This window comes from Scyliorhinus torazame, chromosome 2 (genome assembly GCF_047496885.1).
Source record: "Scyliorhinus torazame isolate Kashiwa2021f chromosome 2, sScyTor2.1, whole genome shotgun sequence".
Lineage (NCBI taxonomy): Eukaryota > Metazoa > Chordata > Chondrichthyes > Carcharhiniformes > Scyliorhinidae > Scyliorhinus > Scyliorhinus torazame.
This window is the reverse complement of record NC_092708.1, coordinates 240,240,668-240,257,329: the sequence shown is the minus strand read 5'-3', so window position 1 is coordinate 240,257,329 and position 16,662 is coordinate 240,240,668. Positions and strand designations below refer to the sequence as shown.

At 48.1% G+C, this 16,662-nt stretch overlaps 1 protein-coding gene across 1 annotated transcript; it reads right to left on the bottom strand.

The window, feature by feature from the left end:
* Positions 1-493: 493 nt before the first annotated feature.
* On the bottom strand, positions 494-15,988 carry gpx2 (glutathione peroxidase 2). Its single transcript, XM_072485498.1, has 2 exons — positions 15,503-15,988; positions 494-1,991 (listed from the first exon to the last, which is right to left on the bottom strand). The coding sequence occupies exons 1-2, from the start codon at positions 15,722-15,724 to the stop codon at positions 1,641-1,643; spliced, it is 573 nt and encodes a 190-aa protein (XP_072341599.1). The 5' UTR covers positions 15,725-15,988; the 3' UTR covers positions 494-1,640.
* Positions 15,989-16,662: the final 674 nt, after the last annotated feature.

Below are 16,662 nucleotides of genomic sequence, written 5' to 3'. Positions count from 1 at the left end.
CTTTCCTCCATGATACAACTAGGACCTACTGGTGGCCCTTTGTGGTATAAATTAATCTTAATTTAAAAACAAGTGTAAGCTGGCAAATGTATGTGTTACCTTTTTTTCTGCCCGTGCCACTTCAGTAAATATGAAGCTGACAGTTCAAGTATCATAGCCACTTGATTTGTGACTTTGTAGTTCAATTGGTTCTTGCCAATTAAATGATCAATAATTTTAGGTGGAACGGGAAGACAAATCAAACGTATGAAGGTTTCCACAAAGCTCCAGATTTAGAGATCTCAAAACCAATCAAAGCATTTTCAGGGGATAAATTAGAAAAATAATGAAAGAGAATGAGGCCTGTTGACTCAGAATGACTAGACATAAGCGACCGATCATATACAGCAAGGTGAATCATCAATGTAAATAAATTGTTTTTACATCGAGAAATTTTGAGTAAATCTGCAATTGGTGAAACTTTACTAAAAAATAAAAAGAGCACACACAACAGTTTATTTTCAGACATCCTTTTTACTAGTTATCTTTGATTGACAAAATCCACACTTCCAAGAAGTTTCAAACAGTAACATCCAGAAAGTTCAGCAACTTTCTCTGTTTTTCTGGCATCTTCCCTATTAGATTTCGGAGGATACCTTCATTCGGTAAAGTTCTGAAGAATGGAAGCACTATTTTCAAAAAAAAACTTCTAAGGAAGTATGACTATTTCCACAATTTCAGACTAAGCAAATTCTCGACACCTTTGGGTGTTTGCAGAAGAGTAATTTGAAAATGCCACAGGCAGTTGACCAGTTAGAAGCTCACTAATGGGTGGGATTCTCTGGTTCCCCCAGCCGCGGGTTTCTCAGCAGCGTGCCATTCGCTGGCAGAGGGATTCTCTCTTTCTGCCGCTTGTCAATGGACATTGAAGCCAGCCCACCCCACTCGGAAACCAGTGGGTGGGTGTGCATTGCCACATTGCCAGCGGGGAAAAAAAAGAACCCTTACAGCTGAAGAATTACGGCCTCAGTTTTACATTGGGGTATTTGATGGTGTTACTTTTGATTACTGTTGAGGCTTAATCAACAAAAGCTGTCTTGTGTCCCTGATCTCTACAAGTGAAGTATGTAATACAATTATGAGGACTGCATAAATTCCTGATGTGTACAAAACTAAACCTCAGATTATCATAAGTTTAGCGTGGATAAAAAGATTGTTTTGAGTTTTCAGGTTAATCATAGAATTTACAGTGCAGTTAATGGACAGAGATGTTAGAAAAGAGCGATGTTCTCAAACATGATATCAGAAAACATCTGCAAAATTCAGTTTTTAAATCTAAAAGCACGTATTCAAATAGAAGGAAATTTACTAAAGGGTTAAGAAGATTCAGCAGCAAACAGATTCACAAAGTTGGAAAAGGGTAGAAGGCAAGGTAGAGCAACTAGTAGTGAATGAGCTTGATGGCAGAAGAGACGACCGAAGGCATGCAAGGAGTTCAAATGATTGGGCTGAAATCTTGTAATCTTTTTCAGACTGCAAACAAATTCTGTGTTTGATTTAGGGTTTATATTCATATGAGTCAAGAAGTATTGTGCAGCTGTCTTACAATATGTAAAGATATATTACTCTGCCTCCTTGCTTATTCTGCTAACTTGGATTCTTTACTTGGCAATCTTCAATAGCCTTTGGATGTCAGGTTCAATCTGGATGGTTTCAAACATTTTGCTGTAGCGTTTGAATGGTTCGCCATTCGGCCCGATGAGAAATTTCTCAAAATTCCAGCTAACATCTGATCGGCAGACTGGGCTCCAGATGATGAATTTGGGGTCTTTCATCAAGGATGAAGGATCATCCGAAGGAACAGGCAACTTCTCCTTCAGGTAGGCAAAGACTGGGTGTGTGCGTGCACCATTGACATCACACTTCTGGAACATGGTGAAATTGGGTTCAAAGCCACCTCCAGGACGGACATACTTCAGAGAATTGACTATCTCCTCATTATGACAATTTTCCTAAAAAAATTTTTTTGGGAAAAAAAAAGAGATGGAGAAAATGCATCATTAAACTAAATTAGAAATGCATGTTTATTATTCCATTAAAACTATATGACAGCAAATCTATACTCCAGGTCACTGCCACAGCAGTTTCTCAGAGTAGTGTCCTTGGCCCAATCATCTTCAGCTGCTTAATTAATTACCTTTCCACCATCATATGGTCAGAAGTGTGGCTATTTGCTGATGATTGGTCATGAACACTGTGCATTCATTAATCCTCAGATAATGAAGCATTCCCACATGCAGCAAGATCTGAAAAACATTCAGGCTTGAGCTGATATGTGGCAAGTAACATTCATGCCACACGAATGCCAGGCAATGACCAATTTGGGGCGCCACGGTAGCACAGTGGTTAGCACTGTTACTTCACAGCTCCAGGGTCCCAGGTTCGATTCTCCACCGGGTCACTGTCTGTGCGGAGTCTGCACGTTCTCCCCATCTCAGCGTGGGTTTCCTCCGGTTGCTCCGGCTTCCTCCCACAGTCCAAAGATCTGCAGGTTAGGTGGATTGACCATGCTAAATTGCCCTTCGTGTCCAAAAAGGTTGGGTGGGGTTACTAGGTTATGGGGATAGGGTGGAGTGCTCTTTCCAAGGGCCTGTGCAGACTTGATGGGCCGAATGGTCTCCTTCTGCACTGTAAATTCCATGATCTATGAATTCATCAAAAGAGAATCTAACTATCTCCACTTGATGTTCAACGGCATTACCATAGCCTAATTCCCCACCATCAAAACCCTTGAGGTTTCCATTCAACAGAACTTTAACGGGATCAGTTACTTAAATACTGTGGCTACAAGAGCAGATCAAAGGCAGGCAATTCTGCAGTGAATACTTCACCTACTGATTCGCCACTATCCACAAGACTCAATTAAAAAATCTAACATATCACCTTTATTATTGTCACAAGTAGGCTACTGTGAAAAGCTCCTAGTCGCCACATTCCGGCAGCTATTCGGGTACACAGAGGGAGAATTCAGAATGTCCAAATTACCAACAGCACGTCTTTCGGGATTTGTGGGAGGAAACCGGAGCACCCGGAGGGTGCCCACGCAGACACGGGGAGAACATGCAGACTCCGCACAGACAGTGACCCAAGCCGAAATCAAACATGGGACCCTGGCGCTGTGAAACAACAGTGCTAACCGCTGTGCTACCGTGCCACCCCTTAGGAATTCAGGAATGTGCTGGAGTAACCTCCATTTAGGTGGATGAATGCAGCGACGTCATCACTCAAAAAGCTCAACACCATCCAAGACAAGATTCTGCATGATTGGGACCCCTCTCACCACCTTACACATTCTTTCTAATATTGGCACACAGTGTGTACACCTACAAGATACACTGCAACAACACCAAGGTTCCTTCAACAGCACCTTCCAAAACTCTAATCTCTACCACATAGAAGGACAGGGGTACAGGCATTTAGCAGCATCCCCATCTGCAAGTTACTTCCAAGTAATAAGTCATTGTGGTTTGGAAATATATTGCCATTCCTTCACTGTCATGGGGTCAAATTTCTGGAACTCCCTAACAGCACTACATATGTACCTGTATCACTTGAACTAGAGGAGTTCAGGAAGGTGGAGACACGGAGCTACAGAAGGAGGTATTGGATCAGATGTTTTGTCAAAGAGCTAGGTTTTAGTGGGTGTCTTAATGCAGAAAACAGTGAAGCGGGGAGGTGTAGGGAGGGAATTCCAGAGCTTGGGGCCTAGGCAACTGAAGGGCTAGCCATCAATAGCGGAGCAGTTAAAATTTGGATTACACAAGGGACCAGAATTAGCGGAGGAGATAGATGACTTGGAAGATTGTGAGGAAAGTACAGAGGTGTGGCAAGGCCATGGAGGAATTTGAAGACAAAGAAGAAAAGTACAGCACAGGAACGAGCCTGCGCCAACCATGCTGCCCGTCTAAACTAAAATCTTCTACACTTCCGGGGTCCATATCCCTCTATTCCCATCCTATTCATGTATTTGTCAAGATCCCCCTTAAACATCACTATTGTCGCTGCTTCCACCACCGCTTCCGGCAGCGAGTTCCAGGCACACACTACCGTCTGTGTAAGACAAGAATGACAATCTTAAAATCAGACGTTGCTCGATTTGGAACCAACAAAAGTCAGCGAGCAAAGGGGTGATAGGGGTATGGAAAGACTTGTTGCGAGTTAAGACATGGGAACTTTTTTGTTGACCACTGGTTAACAGAATGTGGGTGACCAGCCAGGAGTGCATTAGAATGGCTGAGACCAGAACATAGAACATACAGTGCAGAAGGAGGCCATTCGGCCCATCGAGTCTGCACCAAACCATTTAAGTCCTCACTTCCACTCTATCCCCGTAACCCAATAACCCCATCCAAACTTTTTGGTCACCAAGGGCAATTTATCATAGGCAATCCACTTAACTTGCACGTCTTTGGACTGTGGGAGGAAACCAGAGCACCCGGAGGAAACCCATGCAGACATGGGGAGAACGTGCAGACTCCACACAGACAGTGACCCAGCGGGGAATCGAACCTTGGACCCTGGCGCTGTGAAGCCACAGTGCTATCCACTTGTGCTACCATGCTGCCCCAAAGTAACAGGTATGGATGCCAGGTTTCAGCAGCTGATGAGCTGAGACAGATGATGATACGGAGTGGAAATAGGCAGTCTATGTCATGGCATGACTAGAAGGTTGGAAGCTGATCTTGGAGTTGAATGTAACATCAAAGTTGTGAACACAATGGCTCAACCTCAGACGGTTACCAAAGACACAGAAGTCTCACAACATCAGGTTAAAGTCCAGCAGGTTTATTTGAAATCACAAGCTTTCGGAGTGTTGCTCCTTCATCAAGTGAAGTGGAGGCAGGTTCACAATCACAGCGTATATATGATGTGGAGATGCCGGCGTTGGACTGGGGTGAGCACAGTAAGAATTCTTACAACACCAGATTAAAGTCCAGCAGGTTTGTTTCGATGTCACTAACTTTCGGAGCGCTGCTCCTTCCTCAGGTGAATGAACCGAAAAGCTCCGAAAGCTAGTGACATCGAAACAAACCTGTTGGACTTTAAACTGGTGTAAGAATTCTTACACAGCATATATAGGACAGTAAGAAGTCTTACAACACCAGGTTAAAGTCCAACAGGTTTGTTTCAATGTCACTAGTTTTCGGAGCGCTGCTCCTTCCTCAGGTGAATGAAGAGGTATGTTCCAGAAACATATATATAGACAGATTCAAAGATGCCAGACAATGCTTGGAATGCGACCATTAGCAGGTGATTAACTCTTTACAGATCCAGAGATGGGGTAACCCCAGATTAAAGAGGTGTGAATTGTGTCAAGCCAGGACAGTTGGTAGGATTTCGCAGGCCAGATGGTGGGGGATGAATGTAATGCAACATGAATCCCAGGTCCCGGTTGAGGCCGCACTCATGTGTGCGGAACTTGGCTATAAGCTCCTGCTCGGCGATTCTGCGTTGTCGCGCGTCCTGAAGGCCGCCTTGGAGAACGCTTACCCGGACATCAGAGGCTGAATGCCCTTGACTGCTGAAGTGTTCCCCGACTGGAAGGGAACATTCCTGCCTGGTGATTGTTGCGCGATGTCCGTTCATTCGATGTCACAGCGTCTGCATGGTCTCGCCAACGTACCACGCTTCGGGACATCCTTTCCTGCAGTGTATGAGGTAGACAACGTTGGCCGAGACGCACGAGTATGTACCGCGTACCTGATGGGTGGTGTTCTCACGTATAATGGTGGTATCCATGTCGATGATCTGGCACGTCTTGCAGAGATTGCCATGGCAGGGTTGTGTGGTGTCGTGGTCACTGTTCTGAAGGCTGGGTAGTTTGCTGCAAACAATGGTTTGTTTGAGGTTGCGCGGTTGTTTGAAGGCAAGTAGTGGGGGTGTGGGGATGACAAGACCTACTCACCGCACAGGACCTTCAACCGACGTTATACAGCAGATATATCGATGACATTTTTTTCCTTTGGACCCACGGCGAAGAATCACTGAAACGACTACACGATGACATCAATAAGTTCCATCCAAACATCAGACTCACTATGGACTACTCTCCAAAATCAGTTGCATTCTTGGACACACTCGTCTCCATCAAGGACGGTCACCTCAGCACTTCGCTTTACTGCAAACCCACGGATAACCTCACGATGCTCCACTTCTCCAGTTTCCACCCTAAACACATGAAGAAGCCATCCCCTATGGACAAGCTCTCCGTATACACAGGATCTGCTCAGCCAAGGAGGAGCGTAACAGACATTGAAAGATTCCCTCGTACGAACGGGATATGGCGCTCGTCTCATCGATCGACAGTTCCAATGCGCCATAGCAAAAAACCGCACCGACCTCCTCAGAAGACAACCATGGGACACAACCGACAGAATACCCTTCGTCGTCCAGTACTTTCCCGGAGCGGAGAAACTACGACATCTTCTTCACAGCCTTCAACACGTCATCGATGAGATGAACATCTTGCCAAGGTCATCCCCACACCCCCACTACTTGCCTTCAAACAACTGCGCAACCTCAAACAAACCATTGTTTGCAGCAAACTACCCAGCCTTCAGAACAGTGACCACGACACCACACAACCCTGCCATGGCAATCTCTGCAAGAAGTGCCAGATCATCGACATGATACCACCATTATATGTGAGAACACCACCCATCAGGTACGCGGTACATACTCGTGCGACTCGGCCAACGTTGTCTACCTCATACGCTGCAGGAAAGGGTGTCCCGAAGCGTGGTACGTTGGCGAGACCATGCAGTCGCTGCGACAACGAATGAACGGACATCGTGCGACAATCACCAGGCAGGAATGTTCCCTTCCAGTCGGGGAACACTTCAGCAGTCAAGGGCATTCAGCCTCTGATCTCCGGGTAAGCGTTCTCCAAGGCGGCCTTCAGGACGCGCAACAACGCAGAATCGCCGAGCAGAAGCTTATAGCCAAGTTCCGCACACGAGTGTGGCCTCAACCGGGACCTGGGATTCATGTCGCATTACATTCATCCCCCACCATCTGGCCTGCGAAATCCTACCAACTGTCCTGGCTTGACACAATTCACACCTCTTTAACCTGGGGTTACCCCATCTCTGGATCTGTAAAGATTTAATCACCTGCTAATACTCGCATTCCAAGCATTGTCTGGCATCTTTGAATCCGTCGATATATATATGTGTCTGGAACATACCTCTTCATTCACCTGAGGCAGGAGCAGCGCTCCGAAAGCTAGTGACATCGAAACAAACCTGTTGGACTTTAACCTGGTGTTGTAAGAGTTCTTACTGTGCTCACCCCAGTCCAACGCCGGCATCTCCACATCATAGCATATATAGGCAGAGACACAATTGCAAGATAATTATAGATTGGAATGTGAAGAATGGTTGGAATGCGAGTCTTTACAGGTAAACAAGTCCATAAGACCAGAAGACATTGGAGCGGAAGTAAGGCCATTCGGCCCATCGAGTCCACTCCACCATTCAATCATGGCTGATTTCAACTCCATTTACCCGCTCTCTCTCCATAGCCCTTAATTCCTCGAGAAATCAAGAATTTATCAACTTCTGTCTTAAAGACACTCAACGTCCCGGCCTCCACCGCCCTCTGTGGCAATGAATTCCACAGACCCACCACTCTCTGGCTGAAGAAATTTCTCCTCATCTCTGTTCTAAAGTGACTCCCTTTTATTCTAAGGCTGTGCCCCCGGGTCCTAGTCTCCCCTGCTAATGGAAACAACTTCCCTACGTCCACCCTATCTAACCCATTCATTATCTTGTAAGTTTCTATTAGATCTCCCCTCAACCTCCTAAACTCCAATGAATATAATCCCAGGATCCTCAGACGTTCATCGTATGTAAGGCCTACCATTCCTGGAATCATCGGTGTGAATCTCCGCTGGACCCGCTCCAGTGCCAGTATGTCCTTCCTGTGGTGTGGGGCCCAAAATTGCTCACAGTATTCTAAATAGGGCCTATCTAATGCTTTATAAAGCTTCAGAAGTACATCCCTGCTTTTATATTCCAAGCCTCTGGAGATGAATGACAACATTGCATTTGCTTTCTTAATTACGGACTCAACCTGCAAGTTTACCTTTAGAGAATCCTGGACTAGGACTCCCAAGTCCCTTTGCACTTCAGCATTATGAACTTTGTCACCGTTTAGAAAATAGTCCATGCCTCTATTCTTTTTTCCAAAGTGCAAGACTTCGCACTTGCTCACGTTGAATTTCATCAGCCATTTCTTGGACCACTCTCCTAAACTGTCTAAATCTTTCTGCAGCCTCCCCACCTCCTCCATACTACCTGCCCCTCCACCTATCTTTGTATAATCGGCAAACTTAGCCAGAATGCCCCCAGTCCCGTCATCTAGATCGTTAATATATAAAGAGAACAGCTGTGGCCCCAACACTGAACCCTGCGGGACACCACAAGTCACCGGTTGCCATTCCGAAAAAGAACCTTTTATCCCAACTCTCTGCCTTCTGCCTGACAGCCAATCGTCAATCCATGTAAGTACCTTGCCTCGAATACCATGGGCCCTTATTTTACTCAGCAGTCTCCCGTGAGGCACCTTATCAAAGGCCTTTTGGAAGTCAAGATAGATAACATCCATTGGCTCTCCTTGGTCTAACCTATTTGTTATCTCTTCAAAGAACTCGAACAGGTTTGTCAGGCACGACCTCCCCTTACTAAATCCATGCTGACTTGTCCTAATCCAACCCTGCACTTCCAAGAATTTAGAAATCTCATCCTTAACAATGGATTCTAGAATCTTGCTAACAACCGAGGTTAGGCTAATTGGCCTATAATTTTCCATCTTTTTCCTTGTTCCCTTCTTGAACAGGGGGGTTACAACAGCGATTTTCCAATCCTCTGGGATTTTCCCTGACTCCAGTGACTTTTGAAAGATCATAACTAACACCTCCACTATTTCTTCAGCTATCTCCTTTAGAACTCTAGGATGTAGCCCATCTGGGCCCGTAGATTTATCAATTTTTAGACCTCTTAGTTTCTCTAGCACTTTCTCCTTTGTGATGGCTACCATATTCAACTCTGCCCCCTGACTCTCCGGAATTGTTGGGATATTACTCATGTCTTCTACTGTGAAGACTGACGCAAAGTACTTATTTAGTTCCTCAGCTATTTCCTTGTCTCCTATCACTAGATTACCGGAGTCATTTTGGAGCGGCCCAATGTCAACTTTTGCCTCCCGTTTGTTTTTAATGTATTTACAGAAACTTTTACTATCATTCCTAATGTTACTGGCTAGCCTACCTTCATATTTGATCTTCTTTCCTTATTTCTCTCTTTGTTATCCTCTGTTTGTTTTTGTAGCCTTCCCAATCTTCTGACTTCCCACTACTCTTTGCCACATTATAGGCTTTCTCTTTTGCTTTGATGCATTCCCTAACTTCCTTTGTCAACCATGGCTGCCTAATCGCCCCTCTGATAACCTTTCTTTTCTTTGGGATCAACCTCTGTACTGTGTCCTCAATTACTCCCAGAAACTCCTGCCATTGCTGTTCTACTGTCTTTCCCACGAGGCTCTGCTCCCAGTCGATTTTCGTCAGTTCCTCCCTCATGCCCCTGTAGTTACATTTATTTAACTGTAACACCTTTACATCTGATTCTACCTTCTTTCTTTCAAATTTGAGATTGAATTCTAACATATTATGATCACTGCCTCCTAAGTGCTCCCTTACTTTAAGATCTTTAATCAAGTCTGGCTCATTACATAACACTAAGTCCAGAATGGCCTGTTCCCTCGTGGGCTCCATCACAAGCTGTCCCAAAAAGCCCTCCTGTAAACATTCAATGAATTCCCTTTCCTTGGGTCCACTGGCAGCATTATTTACCCAGTCCACCTGCATATTGAAGTTCCCCATGATCACTGTGACCTTGCCTTTCTGACATGCACTTTCTATTTCGTGGTGCATTTTGTGCCCCCAGTCCTGACCACTGTTAGGAGGCCTGTACATAACTCCCATTATGTTTTTTTTGCCTTTGTGGTTCCTCAACTCTCCCCACACAGACTCCATATCATCTGACCCTATTTCGTTTAGTGCTATTGATTTAATTTCATTCCTAATTAACAAGGCAACCCCGCCCCCTCTGTCCACCTCTCTGTCTTTTCGATAGGTTGTGAATCCCTGGATGTTTAAATGCCAGTCCTGAACCCCCTGCAACCATGTCTCTGTGATGCCTACCACATCATACCTGCCAGTCACAATCTGGGCCACAAGCTCATCTACCTTGTTCCGTACACTGCGCGCATTTAAATATAGCACGTTTAATTCTCTATTGACCGTCCCTTTTTGTTTTCTTAGTGTGGTGGACCTTGGTTTACTGAGCCTTTCCATACACTGTCATATTTTGTGGGATGGGGACTATCGTAACCTTTCCTGAGTTTTGTCTTTTCGTGCTTTTTTGTATTCCTAAGCAGCTACGCTTCCCACTGATTACTTCACCTCTTGGTTCCCTGACTTTCCCTTTCCCCCCCCCAATCTTTAGTTTAAAGTCCTATTGACCACCCTATTTCTCTTTTCGCCAGAACACTGGTCCCAGCTCGGTTCAGGTGGAGACCATCTCAACGGTATAGGTCCCCCCTGTCCCTAAACTGATGCCAGTGTCCCATGAAAAGGAACCCCTCTTTCCCACACCACTTTTTCAGCCACGTGTTATCTTCCCTTATTCTTGCCTCCCTATGCCAATTTGCACATGGCTCGGGCAGTAATCCGGAGATTATGACCCTTGACCTGTTTTTAAATTTGAATCCTAGCTCTTTATAATCTCTAAACAGGTCCTCTTTCCTAGACTTGCCTATGTTGTTAGTACCAACATGGACCACAACAACTGGATCCTCCCCCTCCCTCTCCAGTATCCTTTCAAGCCGGTCAGAGATGTCCCGCACCCTAGCACCGGGCAGGCAACATACCATGCGGGACTCTTTATCCTGCTCACAAAGGATACTATCTATCCCCCTGATAATAGAATCCCCTACAACTACAACTTGCCTATTTACTCCCTCCCCTTGAATGGCCTGCTGAACCATGGTGCCTTGGTCAGCTGACTCATCCTTCCTGCAGCCCTGTTCGCCATCCACACAGGGAGCAAGTGCCTCATACCTGTTGGACAGGGTCAAGAGCTGAGGCTCCTGAGTTCCTGACTGCTGGTTCCCTTTACCTGCCTGACTTGCAGTCACACCCTGCTGTCCCTGGCCGGATTTAAACTACTTACTCTGACAGGTGTGACTGCCTCCTGAAACACAGTGTCCAGGTAAGTCTCCCCCTCCCGGATGTGCCTCAGTGTTTGAAGCTCAGACTCCAGCTCATCAACTCTGAGCCGGAGCTCTTCGAGCAGCCAACACTTACTGCAGATGTGGTCGCTGCAGCTCGCAATGGGAAGTCATTACACATACAAACAATGTGAGTGGAGTGGGGAATAATCACAGATAATCGAGGTGTGAATTGTCTCAAGCCAGGCAGTTAGTAGGATTCTGCAAACCCTGGCGGTATGGCGGGGGCTACATGTAATGTGAGGTGAACCAGAGATCCCGGTTGAAGCCATCCTCATTCGTGCAACCAGTTTCTGCTTGGCAATTCTGTGTTGTCGTGCATCTTGAAGGCCACATTGGAGAATGTTTACCTGAAGATCGGAGGCTGAAGATCCTTGACTGCTGAAGTGTTCCCCGACTGGAAGGGAACACTCCTGCCTGGCTTCGTTTGGACCTTTAAAGACTTGTTTACCTGTAAAGCAGCACGGTAGCATTGTGGATAGCACAATTGCTTCACAGCTCCAGGGTGCCAGATGCGATTCCGGCTTGGGTTACTGTCTGTGCGGAGTCTGCACATCCTCCCCGCGTGTGCGTGGGTTTCCTCTGGGTGCTCCGGTTTCCTCCCACAGTCCAAAGATGTGCAGGTTAGGCGGATTGGCCATGATAAATTGCCCTTAGTGTCCAAAATTGCCCTTAGTGTTGGGTGGGGTTACTGGGTTATGGGGATAGGGTGGAGGTGTTGACCTTGAGTAGGGTGCTCTTTCCAAGAGCCGGTGCAGACTCGATGGGCCGAATGGCCTACTTCTGCACCGTAAATTCTATGATAATCTATGAAAGACTCACCAACCATTCTTCACATTCCAATCTGTAATTCTGTTATAATTGTGTCTCTGCCTATATATGCTGTGTTTGTGAACCTGCCTCCACTTCACCTGATGAAGGAGCAGAGCGCCGAAAGCTTCTGATTTCAAATAAACCTGTTGGACTTTAACCTGGTGCTGTGAGACTTCTTACTGTGCCCACCCCAGTCCAGCACCGGTATCTCCACATCATGGTTACCAAGGAGACAGTGAAACCAGTAATTAGGAAATCGTGTTTGGGACTTCAGTCTTCCCAATATTTAACTGGAGGAAATTTCTGCTCATCTATCACTGGATATCAGATAAACTGTCTGGCATCTATGAAATGTATCCTATGAAATTCAGCAACAGTGAAGGAGTGGATATAGTGAGGTAGAGCTGAGCGTCATCAGCTCACTTGCAAAACCCAACTCTGCTTTTGGATGATGTTGCTGAGAGGCAGCATCTGGATGAGTACTTTTTTGAAAAAATGAAATGAAATGAAAATCGCTTATTGTCACAAGTAGGCTTTAAATGAAGTTACTGTGAAAAGCCCCTAGTCACCACATTCCGGCACCTGTTCGGGGAGGCTGGTACGGGAATTGAACCGTGCTGCTGGCCTGCCTTGGTCTGTTTTCAAAGCCAGCGATTTAGCCCTGTGCTAAACCAGCCCCAGGATTATTTTAAAATAATCCCTACAGTGCAGAAGGAGGCCATTCAACCCATTGAGTCTGTACTGACTCTCTGAAAAGGCATCCTACCTAGGCCCATTCCCCAGCTGTATCTCTATAACCCCACCTAACCTGCACATTTTTGGACACAAAGGGGCAATCTAGCTTGGCCAATCCACCCAACCTGCACATCCTTGGACTGAGAGAGAAAACCGGAGCACCTGGAAGAAAAGCACGCAGACACGGGGAGGATGCGAGAACTCCACACAGACCCTGTCACCCAAAGCCGGAATTGAACCCGGGTCCCTGGTGCAGTAAGGCAGCAGAGCTAACGACTGTGCCTTCATGCTGAAAGAGGTAGCGGCCGGGGATAGACTGTCGAATGACAACAGAAGGCGGGGGAGGGGTGAACACAGGGTATTCTCCAGAAGATGACTGCACAATTTTTGTATGGAAATGCAATAGTCCTTTGCTGTTTTAAACATTTCTGGTGTCAATTTGTCAAATAATTATTCACTAAGCCAAAGCTTCAATATATTGTACAGATCTAAAAAATAAAATGTTCAAGTGTTTCTTCAAAGATACATGTGAAAAGTTAATGGGAATAAATATTTCCATACTAATAAATTAAACCACAATAATTATGGGCATCACGGTGGTTAGGACTGCTGCCGCACAGCCCCAGGGTCATTTCCGGCCTCAGGTGACTGTGTGGAGTTTGCACTTTCTCCCCGTGTCTGTGTGGGTTTCCTCTGGGTGCTCCAGTTTCCTCCCACAGTCCAAAGATGTGCACGTGAGGTGGATTGGCTATGCTAAATTGCCCCTTAGTGTCCAAAAGATTGGTCAATTTATTGGGTTACGGGGATAGGGTGGAGGTGTGGACTTAAGTTCTCTTTCCAAGGGCCGGTGCAGACTCGATGGGCCGAATGGCCTCCTTCTGCTCTGTAAATTCTATGATTCTTCGAAAAACTCTGTGATGAGGAGCATGGCTTGGTAGGAAGCTTGGGTGGCAGATAAAAGCCTGTAAATAGAGACCAGGGTGTAGAAAGGAAAATTGCCTGAGTTTGGTGAATAATTAATAAAAGTAAAACCTCAATTAATAATTCCATCACTTATAGTGTCCAATCCCCACTTCAGATATGGGTATCCGCAGGAGCTGGTTGCTTCAGTTCTTGCTGCCCGGTCCAGACCCAGAGGGTCACCCACTCTGAATGCAAGGACCAGGCAGCAGAAATAAAAGCTCAAGTTATCTTCTCTCTCTCTCGTTCGCTTTGGGCTTCACAGGGACATTTTAGTGAATCACCACTCCAGGCTTGAAACCATGTTCAAAACCACTTCCATTTACTTTCCTGGCAATGGAAAGTATGAGTCGAACTGAAACCCCAGTTCCCTGCAACTTGCAGAGCCTTTTTTGGCAATAGGGATGAGTTGCTGAGCTGTGTGTGGGAGTTTGTGTTGGCAGTGATGTGGAGAACTTCCCTGGGGGCGTCGTCCTTGCACTTGCCGCCAAAAACACATCGATCTTAATGACCCTGAACGGCCACTCAGTGATTTCCTAAAAAAGTTAAAATGGTTAGAAAACTAGCCATAAATATGTGTGTGTGTGTTGGGGGGAACTTAAGGTTTACACTTCAAAGGGAGGGGAGGGGGGGGGCTAAGGGGGGACAGGGGGGGGGCTAAAGGGGGACTGGGGGGGGCTGAGTAGGGGAGACTGGGGGGGGAGGGGAGGGGAGACTGGGGGGGGAGGGGAGGGGAGACTGGGGGGGGAGGGGAGGGGGGACTGGGGGGGGAGGGGGGACTGGGAGGGGGGACTGGGGGGGAGGGGAGGGGGGACGGGGAGAGGGGAGGGGGGGAGAGGGGAGGGGGGGAGAGGAGGGGGGACTGGGGGGGGAGAGGAGGGGGGACGGGGGGGGCTGAGGGGGGGGCTGAGGGGGGACGGGGGGGGGGGCTGAGGGGGGGGGCTGAGGGGGGACGGGGGGGGGGCTGAGGGGGGACGGGGGGGGGGCTGAGGGGGGACGGGGGGGGGGCTGAGGGGGGACGGGGGGGGGGCTGAGGGGGGACGGGGGAGGGCTGAGGGGGGATGGGGAGGGCTGAGGGGGGATGGGGGGGGGCTGAGGGGGGATGGGGGGGGCTGAGGGGGGACTGGGTGGGGGCTGAGGGGGGACTGCTGGGTGGGGGCTGAGGGGGGACTGGGTGGGGGCTGAGGGGGGACTGGGTGGGGGCTGAGGGGGGACTGGGTGGGGGCTGGGGGGGGGCGGCTGAGGGAGGACTGGTGGAGGCTGAGGGGGGACTGGGGGTGTGTGCTGAGGGAGGACTGGGGGGGTGCTGAGGGAGGACTGGGGGGGCTGAGGGGAGACTGGGGGGGGCTGAGGGGAGACTGGGGGGGCTGAGGGGAGACTGGGGGGCTGAGGGGAGACTGGGGGGGCTGAGGGGAGACTGGGGGGGGCTGAGGGGAGACTGGGGGAGGAGCTGAGGGGAGACTGGGGGGGCTGAGGGGAGACTGGGGGGGCTGAGGGAGGTGCTGAGGGGGGTCTAGGGGGGCTAAGGGGGGACTGGCTGAGGGGGGGTGCTGAGGGAGGACGGGGGTGTGCTGAGGGGGGGACTGCTGAGGGGGGGACTGGGGGGGGGGGGGGTGCTGAGGGAGGACTGGGGGGGGGGGGGGCTGAGGATCCCTCCAGCACTCACCTGGAAGCCGAACTGGTTACAAGGGAAGCCCAGCACTACGAAGCGGTGCGGGTAGCGGTTCTGGAGCTCGTTGAGCTGGGTGAAGTCCCTTGTGGTCGTGCCTCAGAGGGTAGCTACGTTCTCGATCAGGACCACCCGGCCGCGGAAGACATTGAAGTCCAACTTGTCCCCCTCCAGGTTGACGGCGCTGAGGTCGTAGAAGGACTTGACGCTCTGAGCCATCCTTGCTGAGAACAGGTCGCTTGCTGAAGAACTCTGAGCGAACGGATGTCGGTATCAAGGCCACCTGATCCCCACAGGTACAAAGGTTTCTGTGTCTTGCGATGACTTTGCAAAAACACATACAGCAGCAGGCCCTCCCCTTTCCTGCCTTCAATGACTTAGTTCCTCATAATCGCAGGAAACCGGCACAACCCAGATCCTGGCAAACATCCAACCATTCTGCGAGACATGTCGTACAACATTTTTAGACAACCATTGTACAGGACGGAGTGCAGAGCACCATTTTAATTTCAGTTGAATTTTTGTGCTTTAAACAACAGAGGGGGAACTGACTGAAACGTGCAGGGTTAGTAGGATTAACACTTTGGCAAACCTTGGGAGAAATTCGAAATAGGAGGATGTTAGGTTTTTAAGACTGCCGGCGTCGAAAAAAAATTAGCAACTAAAATCCCCGCCTCCCGGGCCGCCGCCGCCGCCAAATGTATTCAACGTGGCCAACCAGAAACTCGAATTGGGACCAATATCCCTGCGGGGAGGTTTTAGAACATAGAACATTACAGCGCAGTACAGGCCCTTCGGCCCTCAATGTTGCGCTGACCTGTGAAACCAATCTAAAGCTCATCTACACTATTCTCTTATCGTCCATATGTCTATCCAATGACCATTTGAATGCCCTTAGTGTTGGCGAGTCCACTACTGTTGCAGGCAGGGCATTCCACGCCCTGACTACTCTCTGAGTAAAGAACCTACCTCTGAAATCTGTTTTATATCTATCTCCCCTCAATTTAAAGCTATGTCCCCTCGTGCTAGACATCACCATCCGAGGAAAAAGGCTCTCACTGTCCACCCTATCCAATCCTCTGATCATCTTGTATGCCTAAATTAAGTCACCTCTTGAGCTTCTCTCTAACGAAAACAGCCTCAAGTCCCTCAGCCTT